This window comes from Hyperoodon ampullatus (genome assembly GCF_949752795.1).
Source record: "Hyperoodon ampullatus genome assembly, chromosome: 13".
Lineage (NCBI taxonomy): Eukaryota > Metazoa > Chordata > Mammalia > Artiodactyla > Ziphiidae > Hyperoodon > Hyperoodon ampullatus.
In genome coordinates, this window is record NC_136926.1 from 35,529,929 (window position 1) to 35,549,409 (window position 19,481).

The following is a 19,481-nucleotide window of genomic DNA, read 5'->3' on the forward strand; positions in this document are numbered from 1 at the left end:
TCTTTCATTGATTCATTCAAAAACTATTTGTTAAATGCCTACTGTTGCCAGGCCCTGTGTAGTTGCAAAGGATTCAGTGATGATCAGAAACAGACCTGGTTCCTACTCTCATGCTCCTATTATCTGTGGGGAGATAAACATTACTCAAATCAATCACACAAATAAATTTAAATTTACTACCATGGCAAGGGCTACTGTTGAGTTATGCTGGGAGCTCTTCCCTGTCTGCAGTCTTTGTTGTCCCTTTCTTTGCTGGCAGGAACTGTGGCTGACTTCAAATTCCCATAGGACTAGGGCCCCTTTAGATTCTAGGGGATGGGCAACTAGTATTTCTTAGCACTACCCTAAACATCTTGCACCTAAGATCAGACTGCTGGGTCCCTGAGCCAAAAATGTTTATTCCCTGCCTTCCCTCCATACAATCCGTCCCTCGTCCTTGCCCTGTTAGAAGAGTGACCACTGGGAAAGCAGGTCTCTCCACAGTGAGTTTAAAACTAAGAAGCAACCCAAGCAAGTGTCTTCAAAGATGCCAAGAGTGTAGCAGCCCAAGCACCTTCTGAACCCTCTACTCGTAAGTAAAAGCCTATTCCAAGTGATCAGTTTGCTCAATACCTACAAAGGAGATTATGATACTGTGATAGCAGACTGACTTAAGAAGTTGGGGGAAGCACACCCTAGGAAATAGTGGCTGGGATTGGGTCTGAAGGAAGACTTAAAGTCAATTAGACAATGAGCCAGGGGAATCAGGCAAAGCAGGGAGAAACAAAAGGGTCAGAAATAAATCTAGTGTGGTTAGGTCACCAACGTGGTGCAAAATGAGTCCGGGAAGATATGCAGGACTCTTATCAGTCAGGGTCCTGGAGGTAGTGTCTAAAATTTGAATCTTTATATCCTTGTTTGTGTGCATAGAACAGCAGGAGTGGGGAGAGATGATATCCACGTTGCCTTCTGAAAACATCCCTTTAGAGGAAGTGAAAAGATAAATAAAATGAAAGAAGGAGAACCAGTTAGAAGACAAGTATAGCATCTCAGGTGAAAGAAAATGGTGACTGGGACTAGGATGGTGACAGTGATGTTGAGGCAGGTGGATAGTTTCCAGAGATTCCCAATCTATAGGACTTGGCGATGTCAAGGGAAAAGGAAGTGTCCGGAATGGTACCTATGTCTCTGACTTGCATAAAAGATGGTGTTTCCATTCACTGAAGTAGGGAGTTCGAGAAGAGCTACAGTGGGGTGTGGGCAGGAAAGGGGGAGGAGAAAATGAGTTTGATTTTGAAGGTGCTGCATGTGAAGTGCGTCAAAGAATCTAAGTAAAGTTGTCAGGTACCTGAAGTTCATATGGGAGATCTGGAATGAAAATACAAATTTATTTTTGAGAAAACAGAATTTTTTTGAGGTATGGGTGATTTACAATGTCATGTTAGTTTTAGGTGTTCAGCACAGTGATTCAGTTATATATATATATATATATATATATATATATATATATATATATATATATATATATTCATTTTCAGATTCTTTTCCCTTATAGGTTATTCCAAAATCTTGAGTATAGCTCTCTGTGCTGTACAGTAGGTCCTTGTTGATTATCTATTTTATATATAGTACTATGTATGCGTTAACCCCAACCTCCTAATTTTTCCCTCCTCCTTCCCCTTTGGTAACCATAAGCTTGTTTTCTATGTCTGTGGGTCTATTTCTGTTTTGTAAATAAGTTCAATTGTATCTTTTTTCTTTTTAGATTCCACATATAAGTGATATCATATGATATTTGTCTTTGTCTGGCTTACTTCACTTAGTATGATCATCTCTAGGTCCATCCATCTTGCTATAAATGGCATTATTTTATTCTTTTTATGGCTGAGTAATATTCCATTGCGTAAATACACCAAATCTTCTTTATCCATTCCTCTGTCAATGGACATTTAAGTTGCTTCCATGACCTGGCTATTGTAAATAGTGCTGCTATGAACATTGGGGTATATGTATCTTCTCAAATTATAGTTTTCTCCAGATCTATGCCCAGGAGTGGGATTGCTGGATCATATGGTAACTGTTTTTAGTTTTGAAAATACAAATGTATGATTCATCTGCATACAAGAGGTTTTCCTGGAATTCAGATTTCTCTTCACTGTGCTTCTTTTTCTAACCTTTCCAATTTGCAGATCCTTTGCTTTGATACAGAAAATGGTAACGTTTGAGAGCTTGATGTTTAGTCCTCCTCCTCCCCTTTCTCCTCCTTCATCATCATCTGTTCACATTACACCATCTGGACCACGTCTCAGGATTGTCCTTGTTCTTCTGTTTGTTCCAATTCATATCTTTCAAAAAGCCTTTTTCTTTTTTTTACTGTCCCTGGCTTTTTTTATCGCTTTTATTATTTTTTAATTCAAACTTCATTGAATTCTGGGTTTTAGCACTCTTGGTGCAATTCCTGTAGATGCTCATCACTTAACATGTATTCTTCCTTGATTGTGAACCCATCTCTCTTGTTAGAAACAAGTTCCTTTAATTTGAGCACTTCAAAACCCTCCTTGTTCAATTCTTTTGGTGTCTTTAAAGGCTTTCTTCTTTTATTCTCATCTCAACCATTTGCTGTTATATCATCAGAATTAAGGTTTGGGATCCTACTTTCCCTCTTGAATCACCTGTCCTTTCATGCTATCTAATCAAAAACAAGTCTCCCCTTGTTAACCAACTATACTCCAATATAAAATAAAAAGTTAAATAAATAAAAAAAACTAGTCTCCCCCTTCCTCTCTTTCTCCTTATTTCCCTTCCTCTTTCTTCTCTTCTTCTTCATCTTCTTCCTCTTGCTCTCACTCTCTCTGATTTGGGGGGTTTTTCTTATGGAAAATTATCCATGATTAAAAACCAGCACAAATGGTTCTTCAGGTAGGTCTACAGTCCATGAGTCCTCAAGGATTTTCCAAGTTTGGGGTTATCTTTACACTTTCCCCACCTCTCCCCATCTACCTTTTACAGAATTTATTATATATAACAAATTCTTGTAGTTGCAACCATTATATGACAATATTTCTATGACAAATTAATAATTTTATTAACATTTATTAAGATATGTGCAAACCATAAAATTCATCTATTTAAAATATACAATTCAGTGGTTTTAGTGTATTCACAGAGTTGTGCAAACATCACCACCATCTAAGATAAGAACATTTTCATCACTCCAGTAAGAGACCCATTTGTATTCACTTCCTAGTACACGGCCCACAAGCCTAGGGCAACCACCGAGCTACTTTCTGTCGCCATAGATTCTGCCTGTTCTGGACATTTCATATAAATGGGATCATACACTCTGTGATGACTTCTGTCAATCAGCATGCTGTTTTCAAAATTCATCCATGGGGGCTTCCCTGGTGGCGCAGTGGTTGAGAGTCCGCCTGCCGATGCAGGGGAAACGGGTTCGTGCCCCGGTCTGGGAAGATCCCACATGCCGCGGAGCGGCTGGGCCCGTGAGCCATGGCCGCTGGGCCTGTGCGTCCGGAGCCTGTGCTCCGCAACGGGAGAGGCCACAACAGTGAGAGGCCCACATACCACAAAAAAAAAAAAAAAAAAAAAAAAAAAATTCATCCATGGTATAGCATGTGTCAATACTTGATTTTTAATGCCAAATCATATTCCATTATATGGCTATATCACATTTTTACATCCATTCATCAGCTGATGAACATTAAGACTGTTTCCAATTTTGTGTTTGGGCTCTTGTAAGACTGTTTCCACTTTTTTGTTTGGGGCTATTGTAAATAATGGTGCTGTGAACATTTGTGTACAAGTTTTTGTGTGGACACGTGTTTTCATTTCTCCCGAGTATACGCCTAAGAATGGAATTGCTGAGTCATATGGTAACTCTGTTTAACATTTTGAGGCAAATCAATCATTATTGCTTTTTCTTTATCATTTCTCATTAGAGGCAGCCATGCTGTCATTAATTCAGGAGAGGAGAACTGGGGGCTTGATTCCTTGACAAAGTCAAGGAAAGCTTTAACAGTCTTTAAGCTAAAATTGCTTTGCTCAGTAACACTGTCCTTGTCTATTGATTATCCAAGACTTGTCTCGCTGTTGTGATTGCATATTTTACTTGGTAAAGCTGGATTTTAGTAAATGAGACTGCTCGGATTCTGTGAAGTAAAACGCTTGAGAGAGGAAGCTGCAGCACTTCCTTTGCCCATCTTGGAAATGAGACACTTTCACTAAATAAGGTTCTTTTAGGATGTTTTCTATGGAAGTCATTGCCCAAAGGTTTCTAAAACATGTTTAATTCATTTGAAAAAAATTAATCGATTATTAAAGAATGTGACTTTTTTTTCTGAAAGAGAATTTGATGACCTAAGGACAGATATCTATTGCTATCTTGCTTCTGGGTCTCCGTCTGTAGGAGCTACTGGAATGTTGTATCCAACACAATGTTGTGTGTGTCTGCACACTTATCTTCAAAATTGTAAAATGCATCTATCTTTCCATTCACTGGTCAGACAAGCAGGTTTTCTTTTTAAAGAAAATTGCAGAGATCGCTCCCCCACGTGGATTTCTCCTTGACGAAATATATATTATCCACTAAGGTGCTGCAAAGTGAATCAATAGTCCAAGAATCAAGCTAAATCAAACCAAGCTAAAGACAGCAAGGTAATTTTGCTGGGACCGTGAATAGGCAGGACATTATCATTGCAACTGCCCTGCCTACTGAACGGGCTTAAAAATCTCCACTAAGTATATAAGATCTCTTCGGTGATAAGATCTGAGTTTGTTAACTATCTTCATATGAAAGAAACTGTAAAGTTGCAGGTCTAGAGTTGTGAGCCACGGGCCAACCGCTCCCCACCTCCCAAGTTCTGTGTTTACTGCCTTACTCACCCACTTTGCATCGGCAAATCACAGGGAGAAGCTAAATGCTCTCAGCTGCGCTAGACCAAATCAAAGCTGAGATGAATAATGAACTTACTTTTCCATAAAGACATTCTGTTTGGCATTTCAGCTAATAAGGTAAGCTAATGGCAATTCTGGGCTATGGAAAAGAAGATAAATAGTCTCTTTGTGTTTGTTTTCTGTGCTAATCCATAATTTTTCTTTTAACATACTGGAGTTAATGTCATGTTTCACGATGTCTGCGAATTTGGGATGAACAATTTCATAAAGAGTACCCACCCCCCATCGGTGTGCCCTTTTCATTTGATTTGGTTGCTTATGGTACTGGAGGGGCTGAGGGAGAAATCCAGCTTTTTAGTAAGAACGGCATCTGTAAAATAATATTGTTATCATGTATAATGCAAAGTGAATTTAGCTTAAGAGCAGAATAGATAGATGCAGCAAAGACAGATAAAATGATATAAGCCCTGATGACTGTATGTATTTAGCGTGATATATTGTAAATGAAACGTTGAATATGCTCCAAGGAAAGCAGAATACATACTTCGTGTTGGTTTCTGAGTCATTTCATTTCTAAGTACATGTTATTCTAGAGAAGGTAGTAATTTTCAATTGCTAAAATTATTCCACAGCTTCGGTTTAGGTGGGTTTTATTTTGTAAGACTGTTTTTAAAATAGCAGCATGCCGGTAATGTGCATTTTCCTTATTACTTTCTTGATTTACTGTGGCTGCAAGGATTTCAGTTCGTGTGGAAAAGGTACTTGTTTGTTCACTGAAGTTCAGGGCATAAAAAACCATCAGACCTCTGTGAGACTTTCATGGCTACCTTGGCTACTATATCTTAAAAACAAAATGTGATGAAACAGTTATGAGATTGGGATTTCTTTTTGTGATCCAGCTTTTCAGAGTTTAACACGGAGATTTTTCTTTTAGTCAAATCAGAGCACAAATCCCTGAGACTAGCAAAAGCTTAGCAAGATGGGGCGGGGAAGAAATTACCATCTTTTCTTTTCAATAAGAATGACAAAAATGCAAAATAAGATTTCTGTTTTCTGGGCTCATTGCTATGTCACCTGAAAATCAGAGACTCTGTTCTCTCAAAGTAGGTGACCTCAAAAGATATTTCAGAAGATCTATTCAAAACAGCCAAAGTATGTGGGAAATTTTGGAGAAATGGAAAGGAAACGGTTCTCCTTTTCCTACCTAATTTTCCCATTTTGTTTTTATGCGTGGGAGATGAGCTGTGACACCAGATATTTTTGTTTTGTGGAAATCTTTAAACATTGCAATCAGACTCTTATAGAAAAGGAAGAATTTTTCTTCTCCCCTCCTCTAAATTGTTCACAGTATCTGTTTTTCCTAGAAGCATAAAGGGATGCTAAGTTTGAGCACAAGGTCCAGCCACTGCTAAAGACTTAGTTCCACTTACATGTCCCCCATGTGCCACCTACAAATTTTAGGCATTTCTCTGGAAAAACCTCTAATTTAGCAAACCTGTGAGACGTAGGAGTGTAGCATTTTAGTCTATCACAGCTCTTTTTTTTTTTTTTTTTTTTTTTGTGGTACGCAGGCCTCTCACTGCTGTGGCCTCTCCCGTTGCGGAGCACAGGCTCTGGACGCGCAGGCCCAGCGGCCATGGCTCACGGGCCCAGCCGCTCCGCGGCATGTGGGATCCCCCCGGACCGGGGCACGAACCCGTGTCCCCTGCATCGGCAGGCGGACTCTCAACCACTGCGCCACCAGGGAAGCCCCTATCACAGCTCATTTTTAAGAACATATGTTACCTATTCATACTTCAAGGTTTTAAAATATGTCCAATTTCACGGCTTTTCTCTGGGTGGAGGACTGTTGGAAGCTCAAACATGGCGGACTGCTTGGGGTTTGTAAAGGTGTTTGTCTTCTTTTCCTCTTTCTCCCCTTTCCGTCTCAGACCTCATCACTCCAGACCATCCTTGACTGTCCCATGCACTTTTATTGCTTCTTTATTTCTGACATTTCCCCCCGTTTCCCTTCTCCCCAGCATCACTGATCCAGAGCCTATGGGTTGCACTGTGTCCATTTGAAGTTGGAAGAAATGAAAAAACTAGAAAGCAAACTTTGATAACCCCCAAGTTGTTGTCTTCTATTTCCTGTCATTCATACAATAAGAAAACTTTGATACCAGCATGACTTTTTATCCACTACTGCCACCTAAAACCAACCCGATGATTTCAATATGCAGGGTTTTTGACCAGCATCCTTTTGGTGATTCTTTTTGTCTACAGTGGTCAACCCACTCACCCTTCACCATGAGATGCAAAGTTCCTAGTCCTTCCAGGCACTCTTAGTGATGCCAGATGAAGGCAGGTGTTACAGACTAACTCATTAACTCTTTGTGTTAATTAATGGAGAAAATCTAGAGAAAGCAGCACCTCTGCCTTCCCTTCACACACACACACACACACACACTCACACACACACACACACACACACACGTGGCAAAGACCATGGAGCAGCCATCCACGGAGGACAGTGGTAACCAAGGCAACAGCGCGGTCACAGATGGCCCGCCATCCTAACAAGTTCTTGGCACACGGCGAGGAGGCTTGAGCAGAAGGCAGCAAACAGATTTGTTCCCAAATACATGTGAAGCCCATTTGTGGGGACAATCAGAATTAGGTGGAGGAGGAGCAAAGATGAGAGGGGACTGGAACATCGCTACACTTGCTTATTATCGCTAAGGTTACCTCGTTGACGCACACAGGCTGGAGGACCCGAGGGTATCTGCATTATAAAAGTAAAGGTGGGCTTCCCTGGTGGTGCAGCGGTTAAGAATCTGCCTGCCAATGCAGGGGACATGGGTTCAAGCCCTGGTCCGGGAAGATCCCACATGCCACAGAGCAACTAAGCCTGTGCGCCACAACTACTGAGTTTGCGCTCTAGAGCCCACGAGCCACAACTACTGAGCCCACGTGCCACAACTACTGAAGCCCGCGTGCCTAGAGCCCGTGCTCCACAACAAGAGAAGCCACCACAATGAGAAGCCTGCACACCGCAAGGAAGAGTAGACCCCACTCACAGCAACTAGAGAATGCCCGCGCGCAGCAACGAAAACACAACGCAGCCAAAAATAAATAAAAATTTTTTAAAAAGTAAAGGCATTACTGAAAAGCCAACATCTCTAAAACTGGGCTCACTATCTTCCCCACAAGACTTCTTAACCTGCATTTCCTAGTCCTGTAAATAGGACCACTGTCTACCCATTTTTTCAGCCCAGAAACAGAGGGGAAAACCTTGATTTTCCCCTCTACCTCCCCTTACATCTCTAAGGTAGACTCCTAAGAATTGGTTGGATGAATGAATGAATGGATGGGAAAATCACCAAGTCCTACAGATTTTATTTCCATTCACTTCTCTTCATCCCCTCTGCCACTATCCTTGTTGAAGCTCCATAGTTCCTCACCTAGATTAGTATAAATTCCTCCTAAGTGTTCTTCCTGCCTCTAGGTTTCCTTTAATCCAGTTCATTCTATACATTGGGTTGGCCAAAAAAGATCGCTCGGATTTTGCCGTAAGGTGTTACGGAAAAACCTGAGCGAACATCTTGGCCAACCCAATACTAGCATCCAAATGACATTTCTGAAATACAGATAGAATCAGTAAATCTTCTGCTTTTACATCCTTCAATGGTTCCTCCATACTCCCAGTGGTAAAGTCCAGACTTCTTACCATGACTTACAGGGCATGACATACTTGGGGACCTTTATCCTTCACAGCCTGATTTCTCAACACTCCCTCTGTCCACTCTGCATTTCATCCACACTGATGCACTTTGAACTTTCTCATATCCATTCACCCCAAACTCCTCTCTTCCCTACTTATGCCTTGTGAACTTTTTAGTCTTGGCTGAGATGACACTTCCTCCAAGAAGCCCTCTCTGAATGGCCACGTTTGTGTCCAGTCTCTCCCCATAGTTCTCATCACATCCATTATTTCCTTATCATGCTCCTTCTGTTTTACATGGAGTTGCCTATTCCACTCAGTTTCATGAAGGTAGATATCTGGTCTCTTATTCACGGTGTGGCCACAAACGAGCCCAAAGAAAATTCTATCTGACTGCATGAATAGAAACTTGGACTCCTTAACAACTTTATTACCTTTCGTTTTGATATGGTTGCAGAAACCAAATGCAATGATTCTTTATGTTACTCATTCCTGCAAAGAGCTGTGCTAAAGCCATTCATGTAAATTCTTTAATCTTCACGTGCTTATTCCCATTTTATAAATGAGAAGACTGAGGCTCAAGTTGCCATGAGTAACACTAATATGAACAAATGGGCCCCCTGGTCTGTTTGATTCCAGGAGCCAGCTCTTTCTATCCTCCACGTGGCCCACTGCCGCCCTGGAGTGAGAGAAAATTTTAATCTTAAAAATGAAGAGTGGATGGTAGAAAAATCCTTGATTTTTCACCACCTGCCTGTTCCTTTGCTTTCTGACCTCCCCTAGTGCACCCTGAGTGTATTCTTCCCTTATTGTTAACCTGAAAGTACCTTTCTTTGTGCTGTATTCTTTCTTCTCCAGCCTCAGTGCCTTTTTCTGCCTTTCTTGTTCTCTCCATGGTGAGAGTAGCTGGGCCTCACGTTTCGGTTCTATTTCCATTGTCCTTTTCAACATGAATTTCTTTCCCGGTCCTGCTCTGTGATTACTCTTTCCACAGCACTTTTGCCTGAGCTCAGTTAGAACCTAACATTCATCCGTCATAGCTTGACGTCAGACCACTCAGGGGGCTTCCAGTGGCCTTTCAGGGGGAAGCAAATTGCTGCTGTTACCACCCGACCGCTTCATTAGCGGTGCTCTCTTTGGGAGAGATCTCTAGAAGTGCAGCTAGAAAAGGGTCATCTACAACTTGTGGACAATGATCCACGTTGTGTTGACCATGATTGTCTTTAGGGTCCTTGTGATCCAAACCAACCCATGGATGCACGTGGTCCCAAAAGCTGAGAGACAATAGTACAGCATCGTGTGAGGAGCACACGCTTCTAAGGTGGATGGACCTCGGTTTCTCTATCTATGTGGCCTCGAGACATCAGTTTATCTTTCTGTGCCTGTTTCTTCATCTGTAAAACAGAGATAATAATGGTGCCCACCTCGTAAACTGTCGCCCAGCTCAGAATAAGTCCTGTTCCACGTTGGTAGTGTTGGTGGATGGGGTTTATGGAGAAATGGCTCCAAATATGGCCCATCCTCATCCTAGAAAAGGGTGAATGTGACTTTGCAGGTGGGACTGAGCTAAGGATCTTGGGATGGGAAGATGATCCTGGATTCTCTGGGTGAGCCCTCAATGGAATCACAAGGGTCCTTGTAAGAGGGAAGCAGAGGGAGACTTGACCACAGGGGAAGGCCACGTGACCATGGAAACAGAGAGATTTGAAGATGCTGTGCTGCTAGTTTTGAAGTGGAGGAAAGATGGGCAAGGCAAGGACATGGACCATCCCCTAGAGCTTCCAGAGGGAGCTCAGGGCTGCTGATACCTTGGTTTCAGCCCAGGAAACCAACTTTAGACTTCTGGCCTCCAGAACTGTAAGGGAAGAAATGTGAGTTGTTTGAAGCCACTAAACGTGTACAATTTGATACAGCAGCCCCAGGAAACTAATACAGCGGTGATATTTTAGGAAATGAAAGATGACTCCAAATGAGCTGATAGTGTAAGAAAGGGGATATTACAAAGGCTGCTGCATGGGGGGCTAGGGGGGGCAGGGGGGATTGGGGAGGCCCTCTGAGCCTTAGATGTGCGCCTGACAGGTGGTTGGAGGTACCGCAGTGCCTTGTGTTAGAGGAAGGGCAGAAGGGGAAAGTGGAAGGGTGCCGCCTGGGTGGGGATTTTAGGCAGAACCAGAAGGGAGGCCTTGTGGAGGCGGGAGCTGGTGAGTGGTAGTTGAGGCTGGGAGGTGGCAGGGAGGGTGCCGAGCCAAGGGTAGAATGCCCTGCTCAGCAAGGAGTGATCAGTTCAGGAGAAAGCATGGTTGGGGGATTTCCTTGAGGAGGGAAAAGAAATGTGGACTTAGAAAAGACCCACAGAAACCAAAGGACCCATTTTTCTATTGTTCTCAGCTCCCTGTTACTCATAGAAAAAAAGCAAACCAAAAGGCGTTTTGAAAAAGCCCTGTTGTGCTTTAAACCAAGTCAAGACTATTAGCAAGAGATTGAGTGCCTTCAGCTTAATCTATAAAGCGGTCCCATCCAGAGAGGCTCAGTCTGGAGTGAAGTTTGTTTTGAACTCTCCATGTACTGTACGTAATTTGGTGTTTCCTGTAGAACACACTGCCCTTTCTCAAGGCCATGCCTCCACATATGCTGTTTCCTCTCGTGTAATACCCCCTTTTTCTCCCTGGGTCCAGCTGGCAGTCTGGACCACCATCTAAGTCTCAAGTCAAGTACGACCTCCTTGAAGCAGTTTCCATGGTAACTGCACTGTCTAGCATGTATTTTCCAGCAATGTCATCACTTCATTGCAGCCACACGTGTGTGCTTCTCGCTCCCCTCCCGCCACAAATTCTACCTCTCCCTCCACAGATTGAGATCCCTGGGGGCAAATACCAATCTATTAGTACTTGCATCTTCTGTTCCCATAGTGCATGTCATATAGGAAGCCCTCAATAAATGTGAATGGTTGCTAACAGAGTAGATCTTAAACATTCTCAGCGCAAAAAATAAATAAATAAATAAAAATGGCACTTAAGTGATGTGATGAGGTGTTTATGTTAAGCTATGGTGGTCATCATTTTACAGTATATAAGTGTATAAAGTCAATAGGTTATACTGTGTTATATATTAACACAGTGTTATATATCAATTATAGCTCAGTAAAGCTGGAAACAGCACACACAAAAAAATATATAAGGGGGCTTCAAGAACAAAAAATAAATGTGAATGGATGGATGGATGGATGGATGGATGGATTCATTAATTTTATCCTGTGGGCAGAGTTATCGTGGACTAAAGAAAACAATACAGTTCATGAATCCTAATGTCAGTGTCTTGAGAAAGTAAGGCCTTCTACACTATTCTTTCAAAAACAGAAAATTATAAAAGGAAATAACACCAGAACTGCATGAAATAGGTATTAATTCCTTTATCATCTATTGTATAGTTCAAACAACAACTCCAAATCGGAGCTAGAATTTCAGAAGAAGTTTTCTGGACTTCCAGATCTAATTTACCATCTCTCCTATGACATGATTTTTTTTTTAACTGAGGCAGTCTATCAAAGGAGGACAACAAAATACCATGTTAAATGCACACTGATTTTATTTTCAAGTGTGATAAAACCTCAGGTGGGTTTTTACCTATTGTATTTCACAATTGAGGAAAACTTGTCTAAAATTCACAATTTTTTTCTTAAAAAAGATAAATATGTCATGTTCAATGCATGCTACTATCATTAATGGTTGCTACTATTATCTTTGTTTATAAAAATGGGTAGTAAGAGCAGTAGTCAAACATGTCATGTTCATATTGGGAATAAAATTATGTGAACTGACTCACAGATAAAGAAAACAAACTTATAGTTACCAAAGGGGAGAGGGAAGGGGAGAGGCATAAATTAGGGGTATGGGATTAACAGATACAAACTGCTATATTTAAAATAGATAAGCAACAAGGATATGCTGCATAGGACAGGGGATTATACCCATTATCTTGTAATAACCTATAATGGAGTATAATCTGCAAAAATACTGAGTCATTATGCTCTACACCTGCAACTAACACAATATTGTAAATCAACTATTCTTCAATTTAAAAAGTTATCTTATAGTAATTAAATGCATCACTAATAAATTATCAAGTGATTAAATATCTACAACCTCTGCCCACAGCAAGCAACTCAAAAGGCCCAATTAGTATGTTGAAGTCTCAGGAATAAATTATAAACTACTTTATCCTCATTCTACATCCTTTTTTAAAAATTTATTTAGGCTGTGCCAGGTCTTAGTTGGGGCATGCGGAATCTTCATTGTGGCATGTGGGTTCTTTAGTTATGGCATGCAGACTCTTAGTTGTGGCATGCGTGTGGGATCTAGTTCCCCAACCAGGGATAGAACCCAGGTCCCCTGCATTGGGAGTGTAGAGTCTTACCCACTAGACCACCAGGGCAGTCCCTGAAGTACTTTGTAAACTTTGAATTACATAGTTAACAAGCTCTATGAGTTTATTCATTACTGTGAACAGGAAAAAGTTGCAGCTCGCTACCAGATTGGGTGATACATACCTATATCATACATCAAACATGTAGAATTTGAACACTTTCCGCCTGTAAAAGGCACGATGCCTACCATTGTAGGCAATACAGATATGTGTACCAACCATGCTTAGTTCTGTGCTTTACAACTGCTGAGAATTTCTAGTCTTATTTGTTTATAAACCAAGCAATGGACTGTTTCTTAACATCTGAAAGACCCTGGTCAGCGTGATTAAAACTGATTAATTGCTTTAAAGAAAATTGCCTTCAAGAAAGAACAACTAGCATTTTAATATTTCCTGACTTCAAGTAAACTAGTAACAGTTTTACTCCCTCTTATTACTCTGTAATTAAGTCCTGTGTTTGTGGTAAGGGGATAATTTTATTGGGCTAAAACATCAGGAAAACTCACTTCTTTTACCCATTCACTGAAGCTTTAAACGGTTGGCTGTTATTCTAACACAGTTCCGATCTTCTCTCTCTCCTTTCTATGGTTTTAATTTTGTGGCTCTATCCCAATCTACATTATTTTTAAATTACTAGGAAATTAGATGTCATCAACTAGTAATGTCCTGGTCTTTTCAAAAATTGTCTCTTTTCTAAACTACCACGTAATCTAGAGAGAGGAAAAAACGTGTAGTGTTTGCATTCATCACTGCACATGACTTTTATAAGCTGGCATATTTTGCTTTCTCAAAACAAAATTCTAAATCAAGTCTAAGGTTTTTTAAAAATTTAGTATTTTTTGAAAGTTTTGTTTATGAGGAGGATACATTTGTATAAGATATAAAGTTAATATTGTTCATTGCTTGATCAAATTAATGTATTCACAGAGTCAAAAATCGCATACGAATCAAGCTGAAGGGACCATAAGAGGGAATATACTTAAATATCATGTCTTAAGTGCTTCATTTTTATAGAAAAAACATACTTAAATATCATGTCTAAGTGCTTCATTTTTATAGAAAAAACGTAAACGCTCTAAGTTACTGAGGAGGGAGAGATAATTCATTATAGCAGAGGTTTGAACATAAAAAGGAAAGAAGAAGAAAATAACATGTTTGGATTTTGAAATCTTATTACATCATAACACCCCAAATCGGGATGAAGATGGAAAACACATCTTGAAAACATAGTCCACACATGCATGCCTCCCCTCACAAAATCCCAGCCCTATTTTATTAACACATTTTCACATGGAGCAGTTGGATCTAATGAGAGGCTAGATCTTGCCTTTGTGTCTGAAATTGACTCATTTCTCCCCTCATTCTGAGTTCTCCCATAGCCAGCCCCAGAGCCTGGAGAGCCTGCTTCGTTGTTCATCATTAGCATTTATCATTTTTCCAGAATGCCACGGCGCGCTCAGAACTATACCTTGCTATTCAAAAGAAAACACAAAATCCCTGCACTTAGCGGGGAGGGTGACCCAGACCATTAAAAGCATTCACAGAGTCTAAGAAAAGGAAACTACAAGAGTGATGAAACCATGCATCTGGTAGGCTGCCTCTGAGAGGTGGATTCCCAGGGGCTATGGATGAATGGGTGCCTGAGAATTCTTTCTCCCGCTTAAACTGACCACCGACTGCGATGGCTCAGAGCAGCAGGCTACCTTGGAGCAGGGGCAGGTGGCAGTCCCGCAGTGGAGCAAGCCAGGTATTCAAGTCACATAACAGGTGGGTGAAAGTGCCCTTCCTCCCCAGTGGGCAAACACCATTCACCTGCCATCTGTGTGACAGCATTCAGGGTCAGGGGAACACCTGACAAAGGGTGAAAGAGAATCTACTCCCATTACTTTTATGATCATGCAGAGAAAACTTTCATAAAAACCGACGATAAGAATGTGGCGTGGTCCATTTGCAGCAACATGCATGGACCTAGAGATTGTCATACTGAGTGAAGTAAGTCAGGCAGAGAAAGAGAAATATCGTATGATATCACTTATGTGTGGAATCTAAAAAAAAAATGATACAAATGAACTTATTTATAAAACAGAAACAGACTCACAGACTTAGAGAAAGAACTTATGGTTACCGGGGGGAAGGCTGGTGGGGAGGGATAGTTAGGGTGTTTGGGATTGACATGCACACACTGCTGTATTTAAAATGGATAACCAACAAGCACCTACTCTATAGCACAGGGAACTCTGCTCAATATTCTGTAACAACCTAATTTGAAAAGAATTTGAAAAAGAATAGATACATGTATATGTATAACTGAAAAAAAAAAAGAATGTGGCATGATGATGACATACACCCCTGCCCTCACACAGACCTGATTTCCTCTTTCATATTACCCAATAAATGCAATTTCCTCCTAAAGTACATTTTTAAATAAATAAGAGCGGTAGGATTCTGACAAAGGTATATTTTTCTGGGTGGGAAAGTGATGCATTTGGTTTCATTTCCTCCTGGTGTCATAATCCTTTGTCACATCAGCAATGCTACCAAGATTGGAACACTGATTTTAATATTTCATACTTTAATTGACTAGAGTTCTCCTGTATATCTACTTGGTTTGAAATTTGGGGTGACAGTATATTTTCAGCTCAACCTATTTTAATTCTTATCCTAGACTCCATGGAATCAGATAACAGCAGATTTAAGGTAACATTAACCACTTCTTATTTTTGGCAGGTTGGTAAAAATTATTACATTTTAATTATTAAATCGGTCTATAAAGTCAAGTAAAATGCACTCAGAATCATCTTTATATTCATTTTTGTAACCACAGAGCCTGACACATAGCAGGCACTCAATAGATAGCTGATGAAAGAATGATGGGGGGAAAGCACATCATTAGAAGGGTGAAAAAGAGAAATCTCCATATGCAATCAGAAGGAACTCTCTCTAACCATATTTGAGGTTTCCGTTAAATGAATTTCAATCACCAAAAAGTAAAACTCAGGTGAGATGCCCTTAGACATCCAATGATTGTGACTGGTTTCAAAAGAGCTATAGTTTATTTGTTAGAAAGGAGAATAAGTTACATGAAGTCCTCATAACATAAAATTTGCCTTTCTTACATAATGGAAATGGTAAAAGTGGCATTAGAGTTCTGCTTCTTTCTCCAAAGGATATTTTTTTAAAAGCACCCACAAATGTCATCCCATCTATTTTTAAGCAAAGTGCTGCTGGATAAACAGCTGAATCGTCTAAACCCAATGGGAAAATTCAACTTTAATAAGCTATTTTATCTCATTGAAAATAAGTGACACAGACCGATACAGAACATATGGGTTTTTGCATACGATTACATGTACATTTTCTTAACTTTAAATACAAAATTCTAACCCAAGCTGAAAATATAGGAAAGCAAAATATCTTTAATAATAGTTCTTGAAAGATTCTAATTGCTGATTCTCCTACCCAGCTTTCATCAGTTTCCAGTTAAAACCTGTTCCTTAGGTTTTTCTTTGCAAGTGATGGAATAGAATCTGTAGACTGAGATCATGTGAAGACAACACAAATTCTAAAAGGCCAGACCTATATGGGCTGTAAATTTGTGGACTTTTCACAGATTTTGTTTTTTTAAAGAAAAGTGGGTTTGGGGTTTTTCCACAGAATTCATTTTGTAATGAAATTGATACATGTTAATTCTGAAAAAAATACAGACATTACAGAATGGTACCGAGTTAAAAGTAAAAGCCCCCTGCTTCCCAGGCTCCCCCCTCCTACTTCCTAAAGATAACCACCACTATTATCATTTTAGTGTTTTCTTCTGATATTTCTTGCATGTACTCAAACACAAAAATATATGCATATGTATAAGTGTTATACTGTAAATACTATTCAGCACATGGCCCTTTTACTTTATTATATATGCAGTTGACCCTTGGACAACATGGAGGTTGGGATGCCAACCCTCCACGAAGAAGAAAATTTGCATATAATTTATAGTTAGCTCTTCCTACAGGCGGTCCCTCCATATCTAAGGTTCTAGATCCTCGGATTCAACCAATCAGGATCGTGTAGTTCTGTAACATCTACTATTGAAAAAAAATCCACATATAAGTGGACCCACACAGTTCAAACCCACATTGTTCAAAAGTCAACTGTGTTCGTCTTCTCTCCATGTCAGTAAATAGATCCACCCCATTCTTTTTAGTAGCTGTGAGATGCTTCATTACATGGCAGTGTTCCTTCCTTTAGCAATTGTTTAATGCTCATCTACCATATGCCGGGCACACTTCCAGATACTGAGAATACAGAACTAAACAAAACAAAATCGCTGCCTTCAGGAAGATCACATTCTACATACTGAGAAACTAGGACGTTAGCAATGCATATCGACAACTGTCATTCACTATCACATTGTTAGCTTTTTACAAATGATGCCAAAACAAATCACCCAGTACTTAAATCTTTAAACCAATTCATCAGTTGAATAAATTGCAGATATTATTTTTATATATTCAGTCTTTCAGTCAGTGCTTTCTTTATGTTATCAACTGAGAAATGAGTTGTGAATTTTTCATTAATTAAAATAATGCAATAATAGAATTTTTATGAATCACTATCTTTTATAAATCTACATCCTCAAGTACCTTAATAAAGATATTAAAATTTTTTCTGAATTGAATCCACCTGGGCTAGCCTATGTTCATGCTTCAAGGGGGAAGCTGGTCAGATGCCCTAGTTTCCCTCTACTTTTACTGATCCATGTGCTAGAAACTTCTGATTTAATTATTTCATGATCCCCAAATGCCTCCCGGATACAATTTTTATGTCTCCTTTTGGTTTCTGTATAACCTAAGAACAAAGGAAGGATGTTTTGTAAATCAAAACAAATAAATGTACTTCTCCATAGGAAATTCAAGAAAATTATGCCTCCTACAAAATTGGACAGAAATATCAATTGTTACTTATGTGATTCTTGTTCAAAAAGCCATCCCTAAAACACCAGATAGGGAAAACCACTTCTGAGTGTCTGTTGCCTCTGTGTCCCATATATTTATTACAACTGAAATCAGGTCAAGTTTTACATCTAGAAGCACTTTGGACGGATGAAGAGAACAAATCCCCCCCTTTCCTGCCTCATCCTACCCCACGGTGTCCTATCCACCCCCCAAAAGTATTTTCTGTTTGGGACTTCTTACAGTGATGTCAGAACATTTGACTAGTTTGGCTAGAAGCTAGGAAGCACTTAATTTTCTTTTTCTGATTTAAGAACTATGTCCTCCTTAAAAAAAAAAAAATTCCCTGTGGACATTCTGACACAAAAGAGTTTGTTTTGTTTTCTGGATGTTGTCCAACTCTGTCTCAAGAAAAAAGAAAATAATTACTTTTTGCCAGATGGGATATCATAAGTGGAGCTCAATTTAACACTTTTCTATTAATTCAAAATTTTTTCCTTTGCACAAACAATTGCAAACTTGAGTGGGAGGTTAAGTGCCCCCTCATCCAACAGCAGTGAGGTGTATATGAATTACAGCAGGCCAGCCTTACTACTAGAAGGAAGCTTGAATAGCTGAAGAACCCAAATCAGGTCAGTTTGACTCATTACCAAAAAGGTAAAGAAAGGGGAAAAAAGACCCAAAAAAAGCCTTTCTCCAATGAAATATGTCTGCGTTGTTACTGTTTGTAGGAGTTCACAGCTTCTGTACTGGAAAAACATCTTCGTTGAATATGAAATGTGGGTATGTGTCCATGTATGTGTGAGAGAGAATTCTAAAGACAGAATATTCCAGAATTCCAGTCAATATTGGGGGATAGAAGGAATCATGGAGCATGCCATTAGCAAAGACTCTTCTACAAAGATAATCATTCATTATCTTGAATAAGATTCTTACTTCATGACAGTTTTTATCATAAAAAGTTGGCATGGTCTAGGTTCATGATACAATGCAAGACGTGACACATACCTATTTTTATAAGCCAATGTCACTTTCATGTCTCTGTTTGCTATATTTCATTTGCACAGATTCCTTTGAGTGAAACAAATGTTGGTATAAGCTTTACAAAAAATATAAGTTCCCAAAGACTACGTTTTGTTGTGGTTTTTCCCATCTACACATAGGAGGCAACCTCCATTTTTGTTCTCTGCATATCCATAGAGGAGATCAAAACAGTTTTGCAAATTGTGAAAAGCAGTCATGAGGATGAATCTTTTTCTCATTTTGTTGAGTTCAGAGGATAAGTAGTTGCAGTATGATGAAGCTGAAAGCACACAGGTCCTAGAGAGAAGAGATCTGAATTCTAGCCCAATTCTGCCACTTACTAGCGGTATAAACTGTAATTTACATTCCAGATGTCAGTTTCTTCATTTGTAAATGACGGCATTTATCAAAGCATGATGTGGGGCCTCCCTGGTGGCGCAGTGGTTGAGAGTCCGCCTGCCGATGCAGGGGATACGGGTTCGTGCCCCGGTCTGGGA

At 39.9% G+C, this 19,481-nt stretch overlaps 1 protein-coding gene across 16 annotated transcripts in view; it reads left to right on the forward strand.

The window, feature by feature from the left end:
- DLGAP1 (DLG associated protein 1) overlaps nucleotides 1–19,481 on the forward strand; it is a gene marked incomplete at both ends in the record, with an annotated part of 320,951 nt that overhangs the window by 31,321 nt on the left and 270,149 nt on the right. For 3 of the 16 annotated variants that reach the window (XM_079717227.1, XM_079717228.1, XM_079717230.1), the window contains one exon: nucleotides 4,957–5,007. The exons of the other annotated variants lie outside the window; for them this stretch is intronic. In XM_079717227.1, coding sequence (XP_079573353.1) covers nucleotides 4,957–5,007 — 51 coding nt within the window. Of the gene's footprint in view, nucleotides 1–4,956; nucleotides 5,008–19,481 lie in introns of those variants that run through there. 16 annotated transcript variants of the gene reach the window in all.